This window comes from Ceratotherium simum, chromosome 40 (genome assembly GCF_057802395.1).
Source record: "Ceratotherium simum simum isolate JZ-2026a chromosome 40, ASM5780239v1, whole genome shotgun sequence".
Lineage (NCBI taxonomy): Eukaryota > Metazoa > Chordata > Mammalia > Perissodactyla > Rhinocerotidae > Ceratotherium > Ceratotherium simum.
In genome coordinates this window covers 2,982,638-3,003,815 of record NC_141939.1, presented here as the reverse complement: position 1 = coordinate 3,003,815, position 21,178 = coordinate 2,982,638, and the positions used below count along the sequence as shown (strand labels likewise).

General features: G+C 53.5%; 1 protein-coding gene across 1 annotated transcript; it reads right to left on the bottom strand.

Annotated features, from left to right (window-relative positions):
• Positions 1-577: 577 nt before the first annotated feature.
• On the bottom strand, positions 578-17,897 carry LOC101398883 (myelin and lymphocyte protein-like). Its single transcript, XM_087426127.1, has 4 exons — positions 17,764-17,897; positions 8,142-8,309; positions 6,844-6,969; positions 578-2,639 (listed from the first exon to the last, which is right to left on the bottom strand). The coding sequence occupies exons 1-4, from the start codon at positions 17,836-17,838 to the stop codon at positions 2,580-2,582; spliced, it is 429 nt and encodes a 142-aa protein (XP_087282253.1). The 5' UTR covers positions 17,839-17,897; the 3' UTR covers positions 578-2,579.
• Between the last annotated feature and the right edge of the window lie 3,281 nt (positions 17,898-21,178).

The window sequence follows — 21,178 nt, the reverse complement described above, 5'->3', positions numbered from 1 at the left end:
AGAAGTGAGGCATGCTGGCCACAAGCAGCTTTGGGGGCCAGACACCATCCCACACCTCCAGGGACCAATGGTCTCAGCGCACAGTTGGTGCTCAGTTGATGCCCATTCTCAGCAGTCTGATACCTTTTGGCTATTGCCCAGCAGGCTTCTGAAATGCCCCCTTTCCCAGCCCCTTCCTCCCAGGGCACGTGGGCTTTCAGGGGAGCAGAGTCCCAGCAGGAGGCCTGCCCATCAGCCAGCACTGGTACTTGCAAACCCTTCCTAAGGAGCGGGATGCAGACAGAGCTGAGCAATGGGATGCGCGAGCAAGGGATCTGGACCAGGGTGGATTGCGGTGGGAGGAAGGGTGGTCTGAGTGAAGGAAAATCAAGACCAGGGGAGGGCGTTTTTTGAGGCTGCCCATCCCAGGAACATCCAAGGTGAACAGGATGCAATCTAATGCCAAATGAAACTGCAAATTCCACAATGACTCGGGATGGAGGAAGGAGAGTCACGTCAGAGCATCATCTGCAAAGCCTTGGACTAATAAGTGTTTTATCCTTAGACCAATTTGCAGCTGAAAAAGAGAAAACAGAGAAAGAGCATATCAAAGTTTATTTAAAGAGAATGATTAAAATTTCAAAGCATGGAGAAACCTTTGGGAAATTCAACTAACACTTTGCTGTCTTTTTTTTTTTTTTCCTGAGGAGATCAGACTTGAGCTAACATCTGCCAATCTTCCTCTTTTTTCTGCTGAGGAAGACTGGCCCTGGGCTCACATCCGTGCCCATTCTCCTCCACTTTATACAGGACGCTGCCACAGCATGGCTTCCCAAGCAGTGCGTCGGTGCCCGCCCGGGATCTGAACTGGCGAAACCCCGGGCCGCCGCAGCGGAGGACGCGCACTAAACGCTTGCGCCACTGGGCCAGCCCCCTTTGGTGTCTTTTTTTTGATGGGGGTCAACAGTGTGCCTCTGTCAGCATCATGGTGCTGGCTACCCTAATGCGATCAGGTAGTTGTGTTGAAAATGTGACTTCCCTCAATCAACACTTGATTGTACATTTTGTGAAACAGGTGACAAACTTCCTATCATTTCTTAATTTGTACTTTAATTTTTCAAGATAAAGCCCCAATCAAACCTTTTGCTCCTAAATTACTATGAAGTTTTTTACTTAAATATGTTTTAAGTGGACTCATTAAAAGTGGCCCTTATCTGGTGTAATTATCCTGGGATAACAGAGGACCTCCTGGAGACACCACTGAGACCCAAGTTAGTCATGGGTCCCCAAGGTGGAAGACAACGAAATGTCACCCAGTGAAACCTCTGCCTGAAGCTTGAAGCTTTGTCCTCATGGTCACTCCCCAGAGGTCAGCCAGCTCCTGCCCATCCACCTCCACAGCTAGGGGATGAACGGTTTCTGAGGCCCCTGTTCTACTGTCCAGCTCTGGAATGTCATGGGTTCTCTGAGGGAAGGATGAAGGAGCACTTGACACCAGGAGCTGACTTTCAGGGTTCCTGACTGAGGGCCCCTTCCTATCATCTCCTCTCCTTTCACCTGGACATCTCACCCCAAAACGTGGCCTCATCACTGTCACCTCACTTCCTGTCACTCTGTAGTCTGGTCCCCTTCCTCTCCTCTGGAGCGGCCCAAGGAAACCCTAAAAACAGTTTATTATCCACATCACTAATTGGAACAGAACACACAGCCCGCTGCCCAGAACATTTCTGATCAGCTTCACGGAGGGAGAAGAAACTTCTGCACCTTGTTTTCTCGTGGCTTGAGGATTTTCAAATTGAGCACAGATCCCTTTGTCTTGTAGGAAAAAGAAGGGGAACCCCCAGGCTGGTATTTGGCAAGTTTCCAGAGAGGGTGAAGCCATCTGATGCCCCTGGTAGCTGGGAGGGTGGGAGACCGAGCACTGGGCTCCCTGAGTGCAGTGGCCGAGCACACACAGCTGTCATCTGAACTGCCATTTGATGCCGCCTCTAGAGATTCCATCTAAGCCAAAGGATTCCCCAGAAAGAAACTGAAATGACAGTGTTCCTGATACTGGGGAATTAAAAACAAAACCTAAAAAACACCCTACAAAAGTATGGAACACAAAGGCGCTTTATAAAGTATTTCAAATGTCTATGTTCCACTGTGGACATCTGCAAATATTTGTTGGGTGAGTTTTATCCCTATGACATGAGACTATCCACAAAGACTCAGAAACACGCCATAGGATGGGTGCTCAAGAGAGCCTGTGGAAAATTCCAGTAGAGAGTTCTCAAGATCCAGTCCAGTGGTCAGCAAGGGATCTCTGTTTCGTGGTCTCTCAGATCACAGTCCCCACTTCCCACCCCACCGCCTCCTGTCACAAATAGGAAATGACCCTGAAAGATGGCTCAGTAGTTGGAGGTTAAACCCAGCAAATCCCCAACCCTGACAGGAAGGGATGTGGGAGAGTCAACATAACACCCACAGGAAACAGAGTGTTGCTCTTCTTTTGGTTTCTTTTTTCCACCATCGAGAGCATTTCTGCATTCTAAAAAGTTATGCTGGAAGGCAGGCCGATCAGTTACCACCGTCTGGGTTTTCAGCTAAACTTCAGTCTATCAGCGGCATAGACAACACGCATGCACCATGTACAGCAGAGTGACTAGGCATGCAAACACCTGAAACCAAGAGAAATGACCATTAATGGGCACGCATGGGGAGAGGGCAAGGCATGGGCCATCCACACTGGGCTGACCACTCATGGCCCTCGGGATGACAGACCTGAAGTGTGTGGACCGCCACTGCTTCCCATCACTCAGGCAGACATCCTTTCTGGCTGAGCCCAGATGTGACCTCAGAATGCTTTCAGCACAGAGCTCCAGGTGACCTAACGATCCACCGAACGTGGCATGCAAGGTCAACTATCTGCCACCTCACATCATCATGCTGGTGTCACCCAATGGGAAGTGGGGGCCCTCAAAGGCCCCCTCAAATAATACTCACAGGTGAGTATCAACTGCTCTCCATAGGAAATTTCCTTCCTCCACGCCAGTAAGACCAGAGTCCACCAGCTGTGATCCCAGCGGCCTCAGCAAGGAGAATATGAACACATGGGTTTGCTGGCTCTGGTTAATGTCTCCATGCTGCCTGGACATCCTCAGACTCCTCTCAGAATTTTGTTCTGGATTCTTAATTTCACAGGCACAGGCAAGGGAGCCAGGCTCACAGGACTGAGGGACAGGGACAGGGGGAGGATTTTGAGCTTTTGCAGAAAGGAGGGGGCTGACTGAGGAAGATGCTGGGAAGATCCAGTCAGCAGTTTTGGTGCTGGGAACAAAGGCCCTGGACATATGGCAAATGGTCACTCTGTGGCCTGTCAAGCCCCTGATGTGCTATGTTCATGTGGGCACCATCTATTCCTAAACGCTTGTCTGCCCCCGAGTCCAATATCTGCGCCTGGTTCTGTGACCTTGGGAGTAGGGTCAAGAGTTTCCAGCCCAGGCAAAACACTTAGGGAGGCTATGCTTCCATGACTCTTTAAAATGCCCATAAACACCAGCCGTCCCCGTGCCTGCTCTCTCCCTGCCCCACACAGGGGTGAACCCTTCACCCTCACTGACCAGAGGCGATGAGTAAGCTGAGTTATTTAATAACAAATTTAAGAGAACTCATCCGGGAACTCTGAAGTACCCTGGCTGAAAGGAGCAGTCACACATGTGTGAGTAGCCCCCGAAAAACACCTCTCCCCATCAGGTGGGAGCAGTTTACTATCTGAGCTATTCCAGACCCCGTGAGAACCGTTGGCAGAGGCACCTCTGAAGTCCCCACAGGAATAGGAAACAGGCTTATTTCCCAAGTGATGGCAAGAAATGGCACCTTGGGGACATTGACAGCCAGGGACATGAAGGGTCCTTAGGCTTTCAGAAACCCCTCTCCCTAAATGGCTGCCATTATTGCCCACCACTGTTAAGATCCAGAAACCTCCAGCTTCCTGCAGAAATTTCCAGCTACCCTCAGTCAGCTCCTACCAATCCAGGGATCCCTTCAGTGCAGACACCGTGCTGCCAGCAAAGGAGGGGGAAGCTCAGCTTTTGAGGCAGGTCCCCATCAGGAACCACAGAGGGCGAGAGGCAGGCCAGACGCTTCCAAAGGCCAGAGGTGTGTGGGAGAAGGTCTTGAGACGCCTCCCACACCCTGGACTGGCCATCCCCGAGACCACGGGAAGGGCATGTGATAGTTGGGCGGGGTCTGGGGTTAAATCCTGAGTAATCATGACTCCTCCTCCCCTGTGCACTGACACAATTGATATTGTGAATAGAAAGGCGAGACTTCACAGTGAACCGGGCTGGTATTTCTCCTTGGTGGTCTCAGCCCAGCGCCCCTGCCTGCTGAGAACATCGTGATTCTTGATTCTGGCACTCCTGACTGTGCCTGGGCATGGTCATGTTTCTCCAACTCAACTAACAAACGGGGGGACACGATCAATGGTGGACTGGATAAAGAGACGCTGGTGTAGTCATGAATGGAATACTCCACAGCAATGAGAATAAACTCTCTACATCTCCACCCAACAGTGGGGCTGAGCCTCACACACCTACGGTGGAGAGAAAGAAGCCAGACGTAAAGGAATACACACTGTGTAATTCCATTCACATGAGGTTCACAAGCAGGCCTAACTGAACTAGGCAGCTAGAAATCAGGACCGTGGTCATCCTTGGTGTGGGTGCACAGTGACAGTGGCAGGACAAGAAGGGGATTTCTGGGAGCTGTTCATGATGTTCTATTTCTTAATCCAGATGCTTGTTACACAGAGGGGTTCACTTTATGGAAACCCATCAAGCTGTGCACTTGCATCCTGCTCACTTCTCTATGTTGCCTTTTGATAAAAAGTAAAAGAGAAGTCAGAACACGGTGGAGCCCAGTGGTTCTCAGCTAGAGATCTGTCCAGCGGGCCAGGGCATTAATTCAGCCCATCTGGGTTGTTCCATCAAGTGCTGACCCACTAGCCACATTCCATCTACATTTCATTACCATTGTCTGCAATAATTTTACAGAACTTGTTGTCAAATGCCTTGCTGCTGTCTATTCGGAGAGAAGGCTTCTGGGGTGGGGATAGGGGGAGGTATAGGCTCTAAGGTGAGGGCAAGATGAAATGGAATCATTGGAATGACAATGGATGAGGGGGATTACCAGCCTCCCTAGGGAAGGGAGAGCAACCTAGGAGCTGCCTGGCTGTGCTACTGTTTAGAAACCAGCCATCTTGGGAGATGAGCCAATATGGGAGACATTCCCACACTGTGGGACTTTTGAGGGGGCGCAGGGACCATGAGGTGGCCATGTTGATGACCTGGGGAGTAGGCTGGGAGCTTAAGAGGAATGTGTGCCCTCCCCCGGGCTGGGGACGGGCCCACAGGGACCAGCAGACAGGGCTTTGAGGAACTTTCCCCCAGAGCCCAACAATGCCTACCCTGTGGGTTTTCTCTCAGCCACTGCTCTACCCTTTCGAAAATGGGGGGACAGCGTAGCTTTGGCACCTGGAGTTGACATCCTGTGATCTGTCATTACATTTGCCCTCAGGATTTCCGTAATTCATAGGTTGACCTCCAGAAATCTGAGGAGCACTATCTCTGAAACTTTTTCTCATTTTTTTAAACAATACCCATGACTAGAAATATATTTTGATATGGTGAGTTAGCATACTGGTGCAAGCCCACCCATGCACAGCTCTGGAAAAAAGTTTTATGAAACAATAGATTCTCTTATTCCTGTCATTCCAACCCATTCCATTAAAAAGAAAATGCATGACCTCATATGATCTCACTCACCAATGTGTCTGGCCCTGAAGTTGGAGAACGTTACTTTTAGAGCTCAGAGACCTGCACCCAATGTTCCCCCAGTGACACACAGGTGGCACCCCCATTTGTTCTGCTGATGGGGTGAATGAGGTTCAAGCCGCTGTTCCACCCAGTGCTCCCTGTGAGGCATCGGGAGGAAGCCGTTTAATCTAGAGTCCTTGAGGGAAATGGACAGAATAAAACATCTCATTTCATAGATGAGCAGCCGAGGCCCAGAGACCACAAGGGACCTGCACAGGTGACCTCCAGCCCCTCCTCCTCCCACAGGTTCTCAGAGCTGTGGGGCAGGAGACACCGTCATGAAGAGCCGAGGGCCTAATCGCAGCAGCAAACACCCACAGCTGGGGGTCTGGACTCGCTGGGCCCAGAAGGGCCTTCCCACAGCCCCAGCCCCAGAGTCAGGGCCTGGGAAGACACTGGCCACACAATTTTCCATCCCTGGCCTCAGTGCTCCCTGCCTGACTGTGTGCTTCCATGGAAGATGGCTCAGGGAGAGCCAGGAGACCCAAGTGGCCAGACTCACTGCTCCAAACTGGTGCTGAGTGTGGGTGACAGAGCACCTGGCCTGGACACCAGGCCCCACCAATTCCTGGTGATCTGGAGCAGGTTATCCATGCTCTTGGTGCCCCGGTTTTCCATCTGTGAAATGGGGATGATAACAGCGCCAGCATCCCTGGGCTGTTGTGACGGTTCAATACAATTATTCATGGAGAGCTCAGACAGCGCCAGGCACTCAGCGGTCATGTCTCCTCACACATTCACCCTCTGCAAAGCCCACCCAGGCACGGACCCCCTGGCCTGCCCAGGCCTGGGCAGCGCAGCACTGACCGGACGATGAAGGGAGTCTTGGGCACATCCCTTCCCTTCTCCAGAGCTTTGTTTCTTCAGAAATGAGGGGAAGGCTTATTTCATTCAAAAATAAGTGAATTGAAAATAAGAGGGGAGGGCTCGGGCAGCCTTCCGCTCAGACCCTCTGTCAGTGGGTGGTGGGAGCTGTGAACTCAGGCAGGTTGACTGGGAGACTCACTGTAGCAAAGACGTTTTCAAGAAAATGTTCAGGAGTGATGCTACCTTCCATGGTAACGGTGGCCCAAGCTTCCAGGACGGAGGCGCTGAGGTAAAACAGGGAAGCTATATAGTGGTAGGTTGTGTCCTGCAGGGTCAGAAAAGGCCATCAGAAGGATAGGGAGCCTAGACGTGGAGATGTGGTGCAGCTGTGGCCCCAGCAGGGCCCTTCCACCCCACCTGTCCCCGCCCGGCATGGCTCAGGTCCCTTGGTCATCTTCTGCTACTTCCTTTGACTCCTCCCACCCCATCCACCCATCACAACACCCCCAACCCCCTCCTCGCAGAGGTCATTTGTCCCCCTGAGTTTTGTCTCACTGGTTTGGGGGGCAGAGTAAGGACTTCAGTGGAGAAGGGACGCTGCTTTCTCTTGAGGGGGGATCAAGTGAGGGGGGCAACTTGGGATTGAATAGGTAGAAATTGATTCTGGACCTGAGGAGTGTCATCCATGGTCACAGTCCTGGTTCAGATGTGGCCTCCATGACCAGTGCAGGCGAGAGAGGCCCAGGTCATTCCACTGTTGTTTTCTGGTTCATTTTGTTTGGAGGGGAAGGCGGCTGCAGGTATGTTTACAAGCAAAAACGTACTAGAATGGGGTTTTGAGTAGCTGTAATGTGGAGGTGATTTCACAAGTCTGAGTAGAAGACCTTTTGAGAGAGGCCTGGCCAAATGGCCCCCACCCCCTTCCAGGGGACATAAGGGGCAGAGGTCCATGTGTAAGTTTCAACCCTCTTCATGGGCCTCAAGAATTTATGCAGAACAGAGACCACCGCCATCTCTGTCCCCCACCAAGCCCCTCTCTGGTGACCCGGCTTTAGAAGGCTGTGACTGGGAGCTGGGCAGTAAGCAGGGCCTCACACGGGCAGCCAAGGCCAGTCCCCAGGACCCTGCTCCCCCGAGATGGAACCCAGCCCTCCTGGACGACAGGAGGTGCCGACAGGCCCTGGCAGGTGCAGGCGGGATGGGAGGGGGGTGGGCTGCTGGTCATCCGTGAACAAGGCCGTCCTGCAGGAGGAGGCAGAGCAGCCCCAACGGGATCAGACAGCGACAGCCACCCTCTGCCCTCACCTCCTCCTGACCTTGCTGCAGGAGCCCTGGGCTGCTGTGCACACTCGGAGCTGAAGGCCTGGCCAGCTCAGCCTTGGAACGCGGGTGGGAGACGTCTACAGGGCAGCCTCACCCAGCGCTGGAGAAGCCAGCCTCCCAGGGCAGAGGGTCCAATACTACCCACCCCCTCAAACATCCAGGGCTGAGACTCACCTGTTCTAAACAAGGAATATTCCATTTATTGCCATCAGTTATGTAGACGAAGAGCAGGGCTGTGGTGCCTATGAAACAGGACAAAGACACGAACATCACCCAGCCCTGGATCAGGGGGAAGGGCACCAGGGACGAGGCGATCAGGATCCACACCAGGCCCCCAAAGACCTGCAGAGGAAAGGAGGGCAGGGGTGAGCATCAGACCAGGAGAACCCATGCCCAGGAAGGGCCAGACCCAGAGGTCATGCTGGGGCACGAGGGGCAGAAAACAGGAAGGAGGCAGAGAACAGCGGTGGGCGTTTTCCTCACCGAAAATGACTCTTTCATCCCCCAAGGCTCTAGCCTGGATCTCCAGTCTCAGTCTTTCCCAATCCTCTGCTTGCCTGCCTTTATTGACTTTTTAAGTACAATTTTAATTTTTTTATTTAACAGGCACTTAGATCACATTTATATGCCAGGTGCTGTCCTAAGCACTTTACAAATATTAACTCAGTTAGTCCTCACACAACTCTATGAGGAAGGTACTGATCCATTTGTCAGATGGGGAAACTGAGGTCCGTGGGAGTTAAGTAATTCATCATCCTAAGAAAGGACTTATGCCATCCAGTATTGTCATTAGGAGGGCTAATTCTGAGATTATATACTTCCTAGTATTTTTGACATAAAACTATCCTTCCTTCTGTGAAATGGTAGTGACCAGAAGATTCTTTTGATCTTTATTGGCAAAGTGAATTAGCCACACTATGTCACTAGCATTTTTTTTTTAATTGACCCCTTAAATCCCCAAGTCCAGGGAGTGCTCTGAGGTCTGGAGTTGGGGCTGGAGAGAGGGCCCAGGTCAGCCCCGTCTCCTCGGGTGGCCGAGGATGGGCATGAGAGAAGCACTCCCCCGTCATTACCCAGAAGACACCCCAGTTGATGCTCCCAGGGTCAGTGAGCCCCAATCAAAGGGGAGAGTAAGGACAGACGTGGGGTCATAACACCCCTCAGTGCCACAGTCCCACTCCCCCTGTGGACAAGCACATCCCAAGCTGGGATTCTCTGCACTTCTCTCCTTCTCCTTGTCCCTCTTCATCTCAGTGACATCAGCTCAGCCTCATCCACTGTCCCCATCCGGATAAGGACCGTGCTGGGAGTGGGCTGGGACGTGGCTGGAGATGGCTTTGCAGTCAGAGGTTCCCAGGTACTGTGAACTTGGTATCATCCTTCTGAGCATCTGGGGCCTGAGGACAGGCTGCCCCCCCAGTCCTACATCCCCTGTGGTGTGAACTCAAGTGGTACCTTGTCCTCGTCTCCTGTACCTGCTGCCCACCTGCTGGGTGAGGGGTCCACTGTCCTCACAGGTGTTCTCTGAGCCTGTGAGCTGAGAAGCATCAGGAGAGAATCACATTTGGTGGAAAAGTCAGTGCAATGAAGAATCTGGAGTTATCAAAATCAAGTTGGGCCTCATGTATCAGATCTGGGCATCTCTGAGCAGAAGACTTCCTCTACTGATGAATCTGAGATTGCCTGAAGGAAGGCACATGTCAGAGCCAGTGGGACAGACTTTACAACTTACAGTAATTGGAGCAAAATCAATTAAATACAAATCCTCAGACTGCCACAGTAAGATGTGAGTGCCGACCTCATCCATAGTTGCCTTTAAGATCAAACAGGTTACTTGGCCTTTTCCTTAACGGGCACTGACAAAGGGACATGAGCGTGCCGATGGCTGAGACGGACTTGGATTTAGGAGGCAGCAGAGTGTGGCATGGAGAAGAGGGAGGATTGCATGCCCATCTCGTGGTCAGAGGTAAAGGCCTGGGACACAATTCTCCTAAGTGCCCTTTGCCTGGTCAACCAGTGACCATCCAAAGAGGACCAATCTGAGTTAGGTCCCCGTTCACATGCTCTCAGGGAGCCCTGTATTCTCCTTTGCAGCATTCAGCACAAGACAGGTGTATCTGGTTAGTGACAAAAGGGCACTGCCCCTGACCAGGTGAGGGAGGGGGTGAGGGTCCCCCTGCTTACGGCTGATCTGGGGTGTGGGACACAGGGAAGGCCTGTCCAGTGTGTGTCAGTGTCCGAGTTAGTTACCTGGCCCTCAGGGTGTCCTGTGAGAGGGCTGTGCCTAAACACGCGACTGATGGACCAAATCCCAAAGGAACAGCTGGTCTTGCACACGGAGGGGGTAGCCCTCCTTTATGGAATCTTGCGTGGGACCCAGCAGGCTGGACATGCTTGTATGAGGCCAATGGACACGGCATTGAGGGACACTGAAGGCCACATCGGGAAAACGGTTCTCTTTGTCACTGTCTTCAGTTTTTCTGACTAAGGCAGGGAGAGGGGCTCAGGTGGAGCCAGGTGTCTGGACTCCCCTAGAACAGGAGCTCCAAGAACGGGCAGGCCAAGGCAATCTGGAGAAGGGCGTGGTTTTATTTTTAAGGTAATAATATAGTTATTTTAGAAAAAAATTAACTGTAGAATACATAGGAGGTAAATGAATGCACGGGTGGTCCCTGGAAATGCTAAAATCTGAGAAGGCGGCTCTCAGAGCCTGGTCTGCAGACTCAGCTCACTGCACCTCCTTCAGCTCGATTCCTCCCGTGTGGCTCGGTCAGGAACCAAAGACAGGAAAAGTGAGAGGAAAGAGCGCAGTCACCACACTGAGTGTCGCCACAGAGTCCTGAGTGTGCACTAGCGAGTGTGGCCCCAGCTCTGGGCTGAGCTTCCGGCACCCAGTGCAGAGGGAAGCTTCCAGGTCAATCCCGACTCTCCACCTGCTGTGGGCGTGTGCTCTCACAGTGTGATGAAGACTGTGTGGCAGCTCCCTAGGAATGCTCGCTCCTTCTCTCTCTCTCTCTCTCTCACACACACACACACACACACACACACCCTCTTATGCAACTTCCCGGGGTCTATGGAAGAATCTCTGTCCACAGGAGCAAAGTCCCCCTGTGCCCCATCCCAGCCCTGCCCCCTGGTACCTCAGGACCCTGTCACCCATCTGGATGGACCACCTTGCAAAGAGCCTTATAAAATCATGGTGACTTTTTTCTTTGTATGGTTTATCTATAGCACTAAGTTTCATAGTAAGATAGTGGGGAGAAATTCTCTCTCTTTTAGACAGCTTTAATGAGAGATAATTCACATACTACACAGCTCACCCATTTAAAGTGTACAATTCAACGTTTTTAGGATATTCACAGTCACGTGTAAACATCACCTCTAGACCCAATTTAGGAAATTCTCATCACCTCAAAAGAAACCCTGTGCCCTTTAGCTATGGGTCCCCTCCCCTCTCATCCCTAAGGGACCACTGATCTACTTCCTGTCTCTATAGATCCCCCTGTTCTCAACTTTCACACGAATTGAATCACATAATAAAAGGTGGACTTGGGTGACAGGCTTCTTTCATTTAGCATAACGTCTTTGCAGGTGAGAAATTCTCCCTCACAGGGATTTTTATAAAATATCTCTACCCTCACAGCACACCCCACTGGCCACTCTGACCCATCATTTGGGGACACTGAGTGAATGCGTCTCATCTCTCTGGAGCCTCCAACTGGAAAGAGCTGAGGAACCCCTGGTGCAAGGGACGTTCTCATAGGAAACATGTCCCCAGGCCCCGTCTGCCCCAAAAACATATTTTAAGTGACACATCATGTGAAGGGAATGACCTCAGCACAGATGAAATAAAATTACACCCAGGGGGTTTGCTCCCAGTAGATGGGCAGTGGGCCTGCCCTCTACCCTTCACAGCCCTGCCCAGCAGGTGCCCCAGGGAGAAATGCAGGGCGACCTGCACAGGGGACCATCTGGGAGGGGGGCTGAGGTGGGTACAGAACAACCCTGAGAGAGGACGAGGGGAGAAGGAAAAAGACGAGGCTGAGAATAGAGAGTGTGTTCCCCGCTAGACGTCTGTGACAGTGCCCTGGACACAGGCCCCGCTGCTGTGAGAATTCCAGTGCAGATGCGTGTCGGAAGGGGTAACGGCTGTGACGGCTGTGCACGTGTGCAGGCTCCACTCCTCCCAGCACATGCCAGCCCCCGCAGCACCTGCACCACACAGCGTCTGCATGGGCTGGGGGCGCAAGTGAGCCCTTGAGAGGGGCTCTCCACCGAATGTGCTGGAGGAGGCTGGAGCACGTGACTCAGCCTCTCGGGCCTCGGCTCCCTCATCTGTAAATGGCAATTTGCAGCTGTCTCCCCACATCGTGGGCTGGTGCAAACTGGCTGAAACTATGGACATGAGTGTGAAGGTTCTGACACCATGCCCAGCACCACCCAACAACTGGAGTAAGACACTGCCCACCCAGGAGCCGACAGCCCTGTGGAGACAGACGCAGAGGCAGCCACTTACAGTGCTGGATGATGCCCAGCCCCGAGGGGGCAAAGCAGCCTGGACTGGGGCACGGCCCCATCGGGTCTTGAAGGGAGAGGTGGCCGTAGCTGGTTGACCTGGCCAAAGGGTCAGGAAGGAGCTCTCCGGGGGAGGAGAGAGTGCACGCCGCATCCAGAGGAGCTGAAGCACAGTGAGGGCTCAGAAGGCCGGGGAGCCGCGCACGAGGTGGGTGACAAGGAGTGGCAGGAGATGGGGTTTGAGGGAGGGAGAGCTGGAGACAGCACTGGCCGTGGGGCCGGTGTGAAGGCCTCCGAGGCCCCGCTCAGGGGAAAGCCGGGACTCAGCGTGAATCGTGGACACAGCCCGTGCCTGCCGCGGTCCCACACTCAGTGTGCAGAGAGCAGCAGAGCACGGGCGCTGCGCCCACCCCCGGGAGAGAAGGCCTCCTGGTCAGGGAGCAGTCCACCCACCCTGGCCTCAGGACTCCACGTGCTGAAGAGTGTCAAGAGCAAAGGGGTAGCAAGAGGTCAAGCATTTCCCTTCATACAGAAAACTCTAAGCGGCTCCAGTTTCCAGGTGACAGATGCACAGAGGCAACTGTCTTGACAACCTTACGCACACACACGGCCTCAGTTTCCCTTCATCTCTGTCTATAGTACAGGCCAGACTTCCCACCACCACCCCCCGCCTGCCCCTGGGTCACCATCCTCCACACCAGAGAGGTGCAGCTGGCTAAGGTGGTCTCAGACAAAGGTCTCTAAGTCAGGTGGCCCTAGTGTCACCAGGATGGAGCTCTCTCTCTTGACCCCAGGTCCCCAAGCCAGGAAATGAGGGTGGGGCCTGGGCTAAATGCTCTGTGGCTCTCAGCCCTCAGTCTACACTAGGATCACCCGAGACACCTGGAAAAACACCAGTGCCCAGGTCTTGGTCCCAGGGTCTAACTAGACTGGAGAGAAGCAGAGTTACAGGACAAGGGACAGACAGCCCGGGCTCTTTACCAAAGGCCTGGGAATGTGTTTCCACAACATGAGCCTGTGGATGATGTTCTGGTAACTCCCGTCAGACAGCAGAAGAAACACCTGCTGTCTCCATGCCCTGCCCTGCTCTCCAGCAATGCTGCCCAGACGCCTCTCCAGGTCCTGCCTCGCACATGGGCAGACTCAGGGTCCAGGTGGGAGACAGACCACAAGCAGCAGCCTGCAGAACAGCAGAGGGGGGCCTGCTGAGCGGGCTTCCAGGTGGAGGTGTTGGGTAAGCCAGGCCTGAAGAACAGAGAGGACTTAGCCCCACCATGCCACCTGCAACAAAGGAACGTCACAAATGGAGAGCAGCGAAGGCTGTGGGGCTGGTTCTGGAAAGAGTCCTAAGACACAAAAGCTGGGTGCTTCCTTCCTGACAGGCTCCTCAGTCCAACGGTCCCTGGCTTATCACCAAGCAGCTGCAGGGCAGGGTGGGGGCTGGGGGACGTGGGGCACAATTTTGTGCAGAGACTGCCTTCTCCCTGCTCCAGTGCCCGCCCAGACGGTGATGCAGTGACACCGATGAGAGATCAGTTCTGAAAGGTTTAATCCTGGGCCCTCTGGTGACTGGTTTCTTCACCTTCGGGCAGATGCAGCACTTTGCTCTGCACTCAGGATTCACAGAGTTTTCCCCACTTGTCCTGGCACCAGGCGGGCAGGGCCGTGCTGGAGAGGCTCAGGAAGTCCCCACCCCCAAGGCAGAAGGCAGGACAGGACTGCCATGGCCCCCTCTTCCCTTTGGCCACCACCTCAGGCTGACCATGGGTAGTTTCGAGCAGAGGAGCCACTGGGAAAGCCCTACAGAGGGTGCTGTCTGTGCAGTACTTGGAGACCGCAGTGACAAGTCAAGTATCCCCTCCACAGCCCCGATCACCCCCAAATCTCACTCTCCCCTGTCCCACGCACCCTGCCCGGGAAGGTCGTCTAAGGTCAGAGGTGGTGCGGGATCGCCTCACAGCCCCTCCTGCAGTTGCCCCCTTTCAGCGTGGATTGGCCAGTGGATCTCGGGGCAGGGGTTTGACTTATTAGTAAATTAATGATAATTGCACATAATAGCTATTGAGCAGGAGTGTGTGCACCACGTTGTTTGAAGAGCTCTGTGGACATTACACTCACTTACTCCTCACAGCAAGCCTTGAGGTGGATGCTATTACAGCCCCATTTCATTGATGCAGAAACTGAGGCGCAGTGGCCTGCTGACATTCCACAGCTGCTGAGGGCCGGCTCTGACAGGCTGCCCATGGAGCCAGGTCAGCACATCTATGCGTGTGGCAGGTACCCAAGGAGACCCACAGGCCGTTCACCACGAAATTTCCCCAGTGTAGGGTCAGCTTTGGAAACGGCCATGAGAATAGTAACATGGGGGGAGAGGAGACTAGCCCCTTAGCCATCATCCTTCTCCCAGCAGCCCTGGGTCTAGAGGAGAAGAGATCACAGAGGAGGAGGGGACAGGAGGCAGGCTCCCCTCCCCCGCCCTCCACTGGCTCAACAGGCTCTGTTCCTTCAGAGGAAACAACACCAGGGTTTGTGTTTAAGACCAAAACACAAGAAAAGATCAGAACCCTGAAGGACATGGCTCCCTCTTCAGCAGACACAGGCCTGTGGTCCTCATCCCTGATCCCTCAACACGACCTTTGTCACCCCCACCCCCACCCCTACTAACAGGGTAGGGATGTGGGCTTCACCTTCTGTCCTTCCTCCTTTGCTCCTTTCCTGGAGTGACCCCCCCCAAAGCCTGTACCCTGGGCCCTCTAAGGGCCTCCTTCAAAGTTGGACCCAGGAGTTTCAGGGGTCCTCCCCCTCCTCTCCCTCTCCTGCCCCCTCCCCTCACAGCCCAACTGCCTTCTAACAGGAGTGGGGCTCTGGTGTGGAATTTCAGGTCAGCTGAGACTGGCTAAGTGGCCCTGGGCCTTCTTCCTCCCCCTGCCTGTGCATATCAGTGTGTGATGGCTGCTGACAAGGCTTTCCTTTTAGTTCTTACATAGTTTTCTCAGGTCCTAGCCTGCCATGCTGTGGCAGCACCCCACATACAAAATAGAGGAAGATTGGCACAGATGTTAGCTCAGGGCCAATCTTCCTCATTAAAAAAAAAAAGGAAATAGGCTCATTTTAGTAACTACTATGTTCAGTTCAGTGTAACAATGGAAACTGCAAACCAATTCCCAGTGGCTCCCCCACCCCACCCCCACTGCACCCTCACCCCAAAAAGTGCACCCTACAAGCATTGCCTCCCACCTGTTGACCCTGCTTCTCTGAGTCCCCAATCCCCTGAGGGACACATACAAGGAGGGGACGCCCACCCCTGGAGAGGTGGGTGGCACTCCTAGCAGGCTCTTCCCAAAGAAATGTTCTCTCTGAGTTCCCAGCCATTCTTTCTGTGGCTCCACTCCTTTTATCAGCTGGGGAGGAGGGAGCTGGGTTAATGATTTCATAGCCCCTTTTCAGGCATTTCCCTCCAAATTCTGACAGTGGGGGGGTGGGTATCTCCTGGTGCTTTGTGAGAGAAGTTTCCTCTTGGGGCCCTGGCCAGAGCTGAGACACAAAGCACCCTATGTTAACATCCTGTTCTGTGAATGGTGGCTGGAGTGTCATGACGCCCCTGGCTTAGGAGGAGGAGGAAAAAGAATCACAGACTGTGGTTCCAGAAGGAAATGACCTTCTTGGATGGGGAGGAGGGAACAGGCCAGAAGGAGAGCCCTGGGTGCAGTTGTTGGGAAGGGGAGACACTGGACACTCCACCGGGGCCTGTATGGGGGTGTACCTGTGACCCCACTGCCTGCAACAGCAGCATCGCCTGTGGGGCTCTGGGGGTGCTCAGAGAGGCAGGGTCACACCCCCTGGTTGGGCTGCCTTCCACTTCCTGTGGGGACCCTGCAGCTTTCAGGGGTCAGGAGCTCTGGGGTAGGGGTGCTGGGCCAGGGTAAGGTGACAATGCCCTGCCCTGAGCCACCACACTTTCCTGCTCCTGTGGGCAGTGTCTCTGCTTTGGGAGGGGAGTGGACCCCACCCTGTGGGCCCTGGAAGCCAAACGAGAAACTTGGAGGCGATCTGCTGATCCATCTATAAATAGTGGGAATGGGCACAGTGGTGTCCAGGGTTTCTCCTAGATGTCACTCCTTGATTCTGGCTCTAGCCTCAGGACTTGAAGTCACTCTGGATACATGCAGGTGTGAGCTCAACTCAGCTCTCACAAATGCAGCGATATGGGGCCAACAGGCAACCTCGGTCCCCTTACCCTTTACCCAAACCCTCCATGGATGACAGAACCTGCTCCTTGGCTGTTCACACCCTCCGCCTCCAATTGGGCAATAAAAAGCTGGGGTCTTGGTTTTAAACAGGCAGCTTTGGACGTACTCTTTTCCAACCAACTCTTCTGCAGCAGGAGTGCAGGAAAGGAGTCTCGGTGGCTGCAAGGCTCCACACCCACGGAATACACACCGCCTGCCCCCTCCCAGGTAAGGGCCTGTGGCCCCTGGGGAGTTTAGGCTGAGGGTGGTCTGAAGCCTGGCGACACAGTGAGCACTTTACCAGGAGCCCAGGGTACGAAAAGCTTTCCTGAAGCCACCAGCAGAGCTGTGCGGCTCCAGCCTAGGAAGAGACTAACTACAGATACAGAGGCCTTCTGACTGCTCAGGTCAGCCAAGGCAGAGGACCCCTCGGGCCAGCCCCCCACTCCCCTCATTCCACACACAGGGCAGAATGACTGTGGTGGAGCAAACGGAGGCCTGTTTTATTATTTCCAGATCAGAGCTGTCTCAAATATGTTCTCTCACCAGAAACTTTCAAGGCCAGAACAGAAAACTCCAGATTCAGCTCCTCCTACACCAGCCCAATCCCCAAACCTCGGTTGGTGATACTCTGGTTTCTTTTGCTGATTTTTGTAAACGAAATCCTAACCCTGGACAAAGCTGGGCGCCTCTACAAGGACGTCGCTCTCCAACAAGGGCTTCCTCTGCGCGGCCCGTGTGAAGCGGGTGGGGAGCGCAGCTTCGGAGCCAGCGCGCAAGGAATGGACCCTGGCCCGCTTCCAGCATCTGACCCACGCTGCGATTTTGGTTTTTCCATGGGTCTTGGAGACTGTTTCCCCCATTGTCCTAGGTCTAGAGGGCGCCAAAGGGCTGTGGTGGGGGAGAGACTTCCTCACCCTGGCCCCGCTATCCCGATGCTCCTGGGACCCCGCAACTTGTGGATCTGGTCTGGTCAGCCATGCGGAGCCCCGTGCTAGTGCGCGGCACGAGCCATCCCGCCCCCGCCCCGGCTCTGCGCGCCAGCCACTCACAAGCTCCCAGATGAAGAGCAGCTCGGGGAAGGTGGTGAAGACAGCGAAGCCGCTGGGCAGGGGTCTGTCGTCCATGGCGGCATGCTGGCGTCGGCCTGGGGACAGGACGCGCGGCTCTGGCTCCGCGCTGACCGCTCGCTTGCTCGGCAGAGCCCAGTGGCCCCGGCGCCCCCGCCCACAGGTTAAGAGCAGAGACGCCCAGGGCCCAGGAGGGAGGAGTCCGAGCCACCGCCCGCCCCACCCGGTCCCAGTCAGCGGTGCGCGCCCCAAGGGACCCGGCGAGAGCGCCTCAGGCGCCGCCCTGAACCACCGGGAACCACCCTGAGGGCGCGCAGCTGGTTCCCCCAGCTGGGGGCGGGGGCCTGACTCCTACGTCCCCCCTCCAGGTGCCATCTCCCGGGGGGAGCAGGAAAAGCCACTTCGGGGAAGCGTTTCGCACGCTTTGAAGTCTTCGCAGGGGGATCACCATCCCTTAAGAATGATAACCATCAATAACTAGGTTCCCAAACCTCCCCACCGTGGCACCTCTCTGGAGATCATTGCTTTAACTGTTCTTAGGTTGGGTCGTCGTCTTTCCACTGGGTGCGCGACCTCTGCCTCCAGGCTCCCGGTGGGATGAGGTCCTAGTCCTGTCTGCAGCTGCAGGCTGGGGGTCTGCAGGGGAGGCGTTGAGACCAGCTCTGGCCACCACCCCTTCTCCCCACAACTTCACAGCCCACGCCGGGAACCCTGCACCCGCGATCCGCTCCACTGGGTGCTGGAGCTTCAAGTCTGTCTGTTTGAGGGAAGGACATTGCTCTCAGCTCTGCCGGCCCCAGAGGAGGGGTGGTGGTGCTGCTGCTGCTGCTGCTGCTGGGGCAGATCTGCACTGAATCCAACCGACAGGAAGGGGCCCTCCTAGAGCAGATCTGGGCCCTTCTCTCACACTGGCAGCCCTGTGCCTCTGCAGTGGGATTGAAACCAGCAAAGAGTTAGCCATTGATGATTAAGCAGCTAGTAACTATGGGGGATTGGAATTGGCCACCTCAAAATATGTCTCTGCCTGAAAGACACTTTGGCCCTCACCTCCACTAACTGACCAAAGGAGTTTGGGATGGGAGGCCTGCCCCGAGAACAGGCCATTACCATAGATATCTCCGGGTATCTAGGAGGGTCCCTGCTAAGCCCATTCTTAGTTCTGCTTACCCTTTATAAGTGATATTCACATTTGTGAAGGAAATCTCCATTTGTAAAGGTATCTTCTTCCCTGTACCAGGAAGAAGGGGGGCTTGGCCTTACCTAGAAACTTATCGGAAGAGAAGATAAGGACTTAAGCCTGCATGATAAACTTGCTCATTGTTAACTGTGTTGTTTAGGCAACATGCTAGCTGACTCCCACTACGTTCCTATAGGTAACATCCTGGAGCTGGGGTCACCACGGTAATGGGTGTTTGAGCTATTTTTTTCAGGAAGTGAACCCCTTGTCCACTTCAGGCAAGATTGAGACCACTGTTAGTACACAAAGGGCATGATCTGCTAGCCAAGAGACAAAAGCCCATCATCAAGAGGCAAGATGGTGGACAAGAAATGGCAGTTTATCGCAGCTTGCTAGCAGGGGGGAAGATGGCCGACTAACGTCTCAAAGAACATCTTAAGGGGGCACAAAGTCTTAGAGCAGTTATATAGGCCGGTCGGTTCTAGGGGAGGGGTTAGGAATGTTGACCTTCCGGTGTTATAGACTGGGAGTTTCCACACCAGATCTTTCAGTTTGCGTTGATGATGGCTATCAGCATAGACTCTCTGTTTGGGGGTCATCACATTCCTAAGGAACTCAAAAGAGCAAAGTTATCGTCTTATCGCAGCTGGGAGGTACGTGCACAAGCAGGGGTTGTAAAATCTACAGAGCAGTTAGATCTCCTGGAGGGTGCAGATCCAGCTGGGTTAGTCGGAGGACATTCAAAGTTACAATAGGGTTTTTCTTTTCTAGAATATGGCTTCCCTTATGTCAACCTTGTCTTGAGCCGGTATCACTACCAACCCATCAACTGGGCCCACACAGACATGTGTCCAATAAGCAACCTTTTGATGTCAAGAGGTTGGAACTCCACCCTCAGAGCATGCTAATGCTGCCATTCTGTGAATGTGCCTCCTACAAAGAGATGTGAAGCTTGACGACGCTTACGCAGATCATCAATTACCTCATCTCTCCTCACCTCCAATCATTTCAGACCACTTTGCCTCCTACCCCATAAATATCCGAGTCCCTATTTTGGAGGAAGTGGATTTGAGATTCATTCTCCCTGTTTCCACACTTGCCTGCCTTGTGATTAATAAACCTTCTCTCTCTGCAATCTCCTCATCTCAGTGGTTGGCTTTCTGGGCAGCGAGCAAAAATAGACCCAGTGCAGTAACAGGACAACTCCTCGTCCCTATGTCCTGTGACGACCTGTTGCTGCTGGGTTTTTGTTTTCTAGACCACAGTTTCTTTATTCTTTTACGACTTTATTTTTAAACAAGTGCCACACTCCAGGAGTTTACCTGTTTATTTTAATTTAGATACTGTTACTGAGTTTTCTCCTACAAGTGCTAAACCCAAAAATCTGCCCACAGTTGAGGGCAAGCCCCCAGCTCAGACTCTCCAGCGCTTCTGTGGCTTCACCCACAGCCGTAGCAGGGCACAGCCCCTGTCTCTCCAGTGGGACCCCCACCCTTTCCCCTCTACACAGATCTTTTTCCTTCCCAGTGGAGAGAAGTAAATTCCTGGACACATTATCAAAAAAAAAAAAAAGATCCATGCCCATGAGCTGTCCATTCTGCCCACTTACGGAGAGGGACCAGGCATTTGAAATGAGAACATCCCACTGCACCTCTGTGAGCCTCCTTGGGCCTGCTGGCCTTGGTGGCCTGAGAGCCAGGGTGTCCATCTTCTTTCTCCTGAGGAGACTCTAGTGGAGACAAGCCACAAGCCACCTTCAAGCAAATCCATCCAAAGCTGTCTGGCAATTTCTCTTGTCGACGCAAATAATCCATAACCAACCTATAAGTCAAAATTGGGGTGAGTTTATTATGAGCCAGATTTGAGGACTATATAGCCCGGAGCCTTCCAGGCACTATAGACGGGCACCAAAGAAGTGGGGTGTACAGAGTAGTTATATACCGTCTTGGAACAAAGAGCATACTTCACATATGATAGGAATGTCCCTTTTGCAACTGCATCACGAGATGCTTAGCTGGCACAGGATTTCACACAGCATTTGATGAACACAGCAGGTAGCAGGTCTGTGATCTCAAGCTGGGTGTCACAGGATGAGCATAGCATTCAAATCCCAGCCTAGGGAGCGATGCTTATCCTTAAGGAAATGCCAATGTGGGGAAAGGTACATCTTTCTTTATCTTAAAGGGCTTTGTTCTTGTCTTTGGGACATAGCAAATACTT

Coding starts and splice junctions, on each gene's coding strand:
- LOC101398883 (XM_087426127.1), bottom strand. CDS start 17,838: ATGGACGACAGACCCCTGCCCAGCGGCTTCGCTGTCTTCACCACCTTC. Junction 8,310..17,763: donor TGCTCTTCATCTGGGAGCTT/GTGAGTGGCTGG, acceptor TTTCCTCTGCAG/GTCTTTGGGGGCCTGGTGTG. Junction 2,640..6,843: donor TTGAAAACGTCTTTGCTACA/GTGAGTCTCCCA, acceptor TCTTGGTTTCAG/GTGTTTGCATGCCTAGTCAC.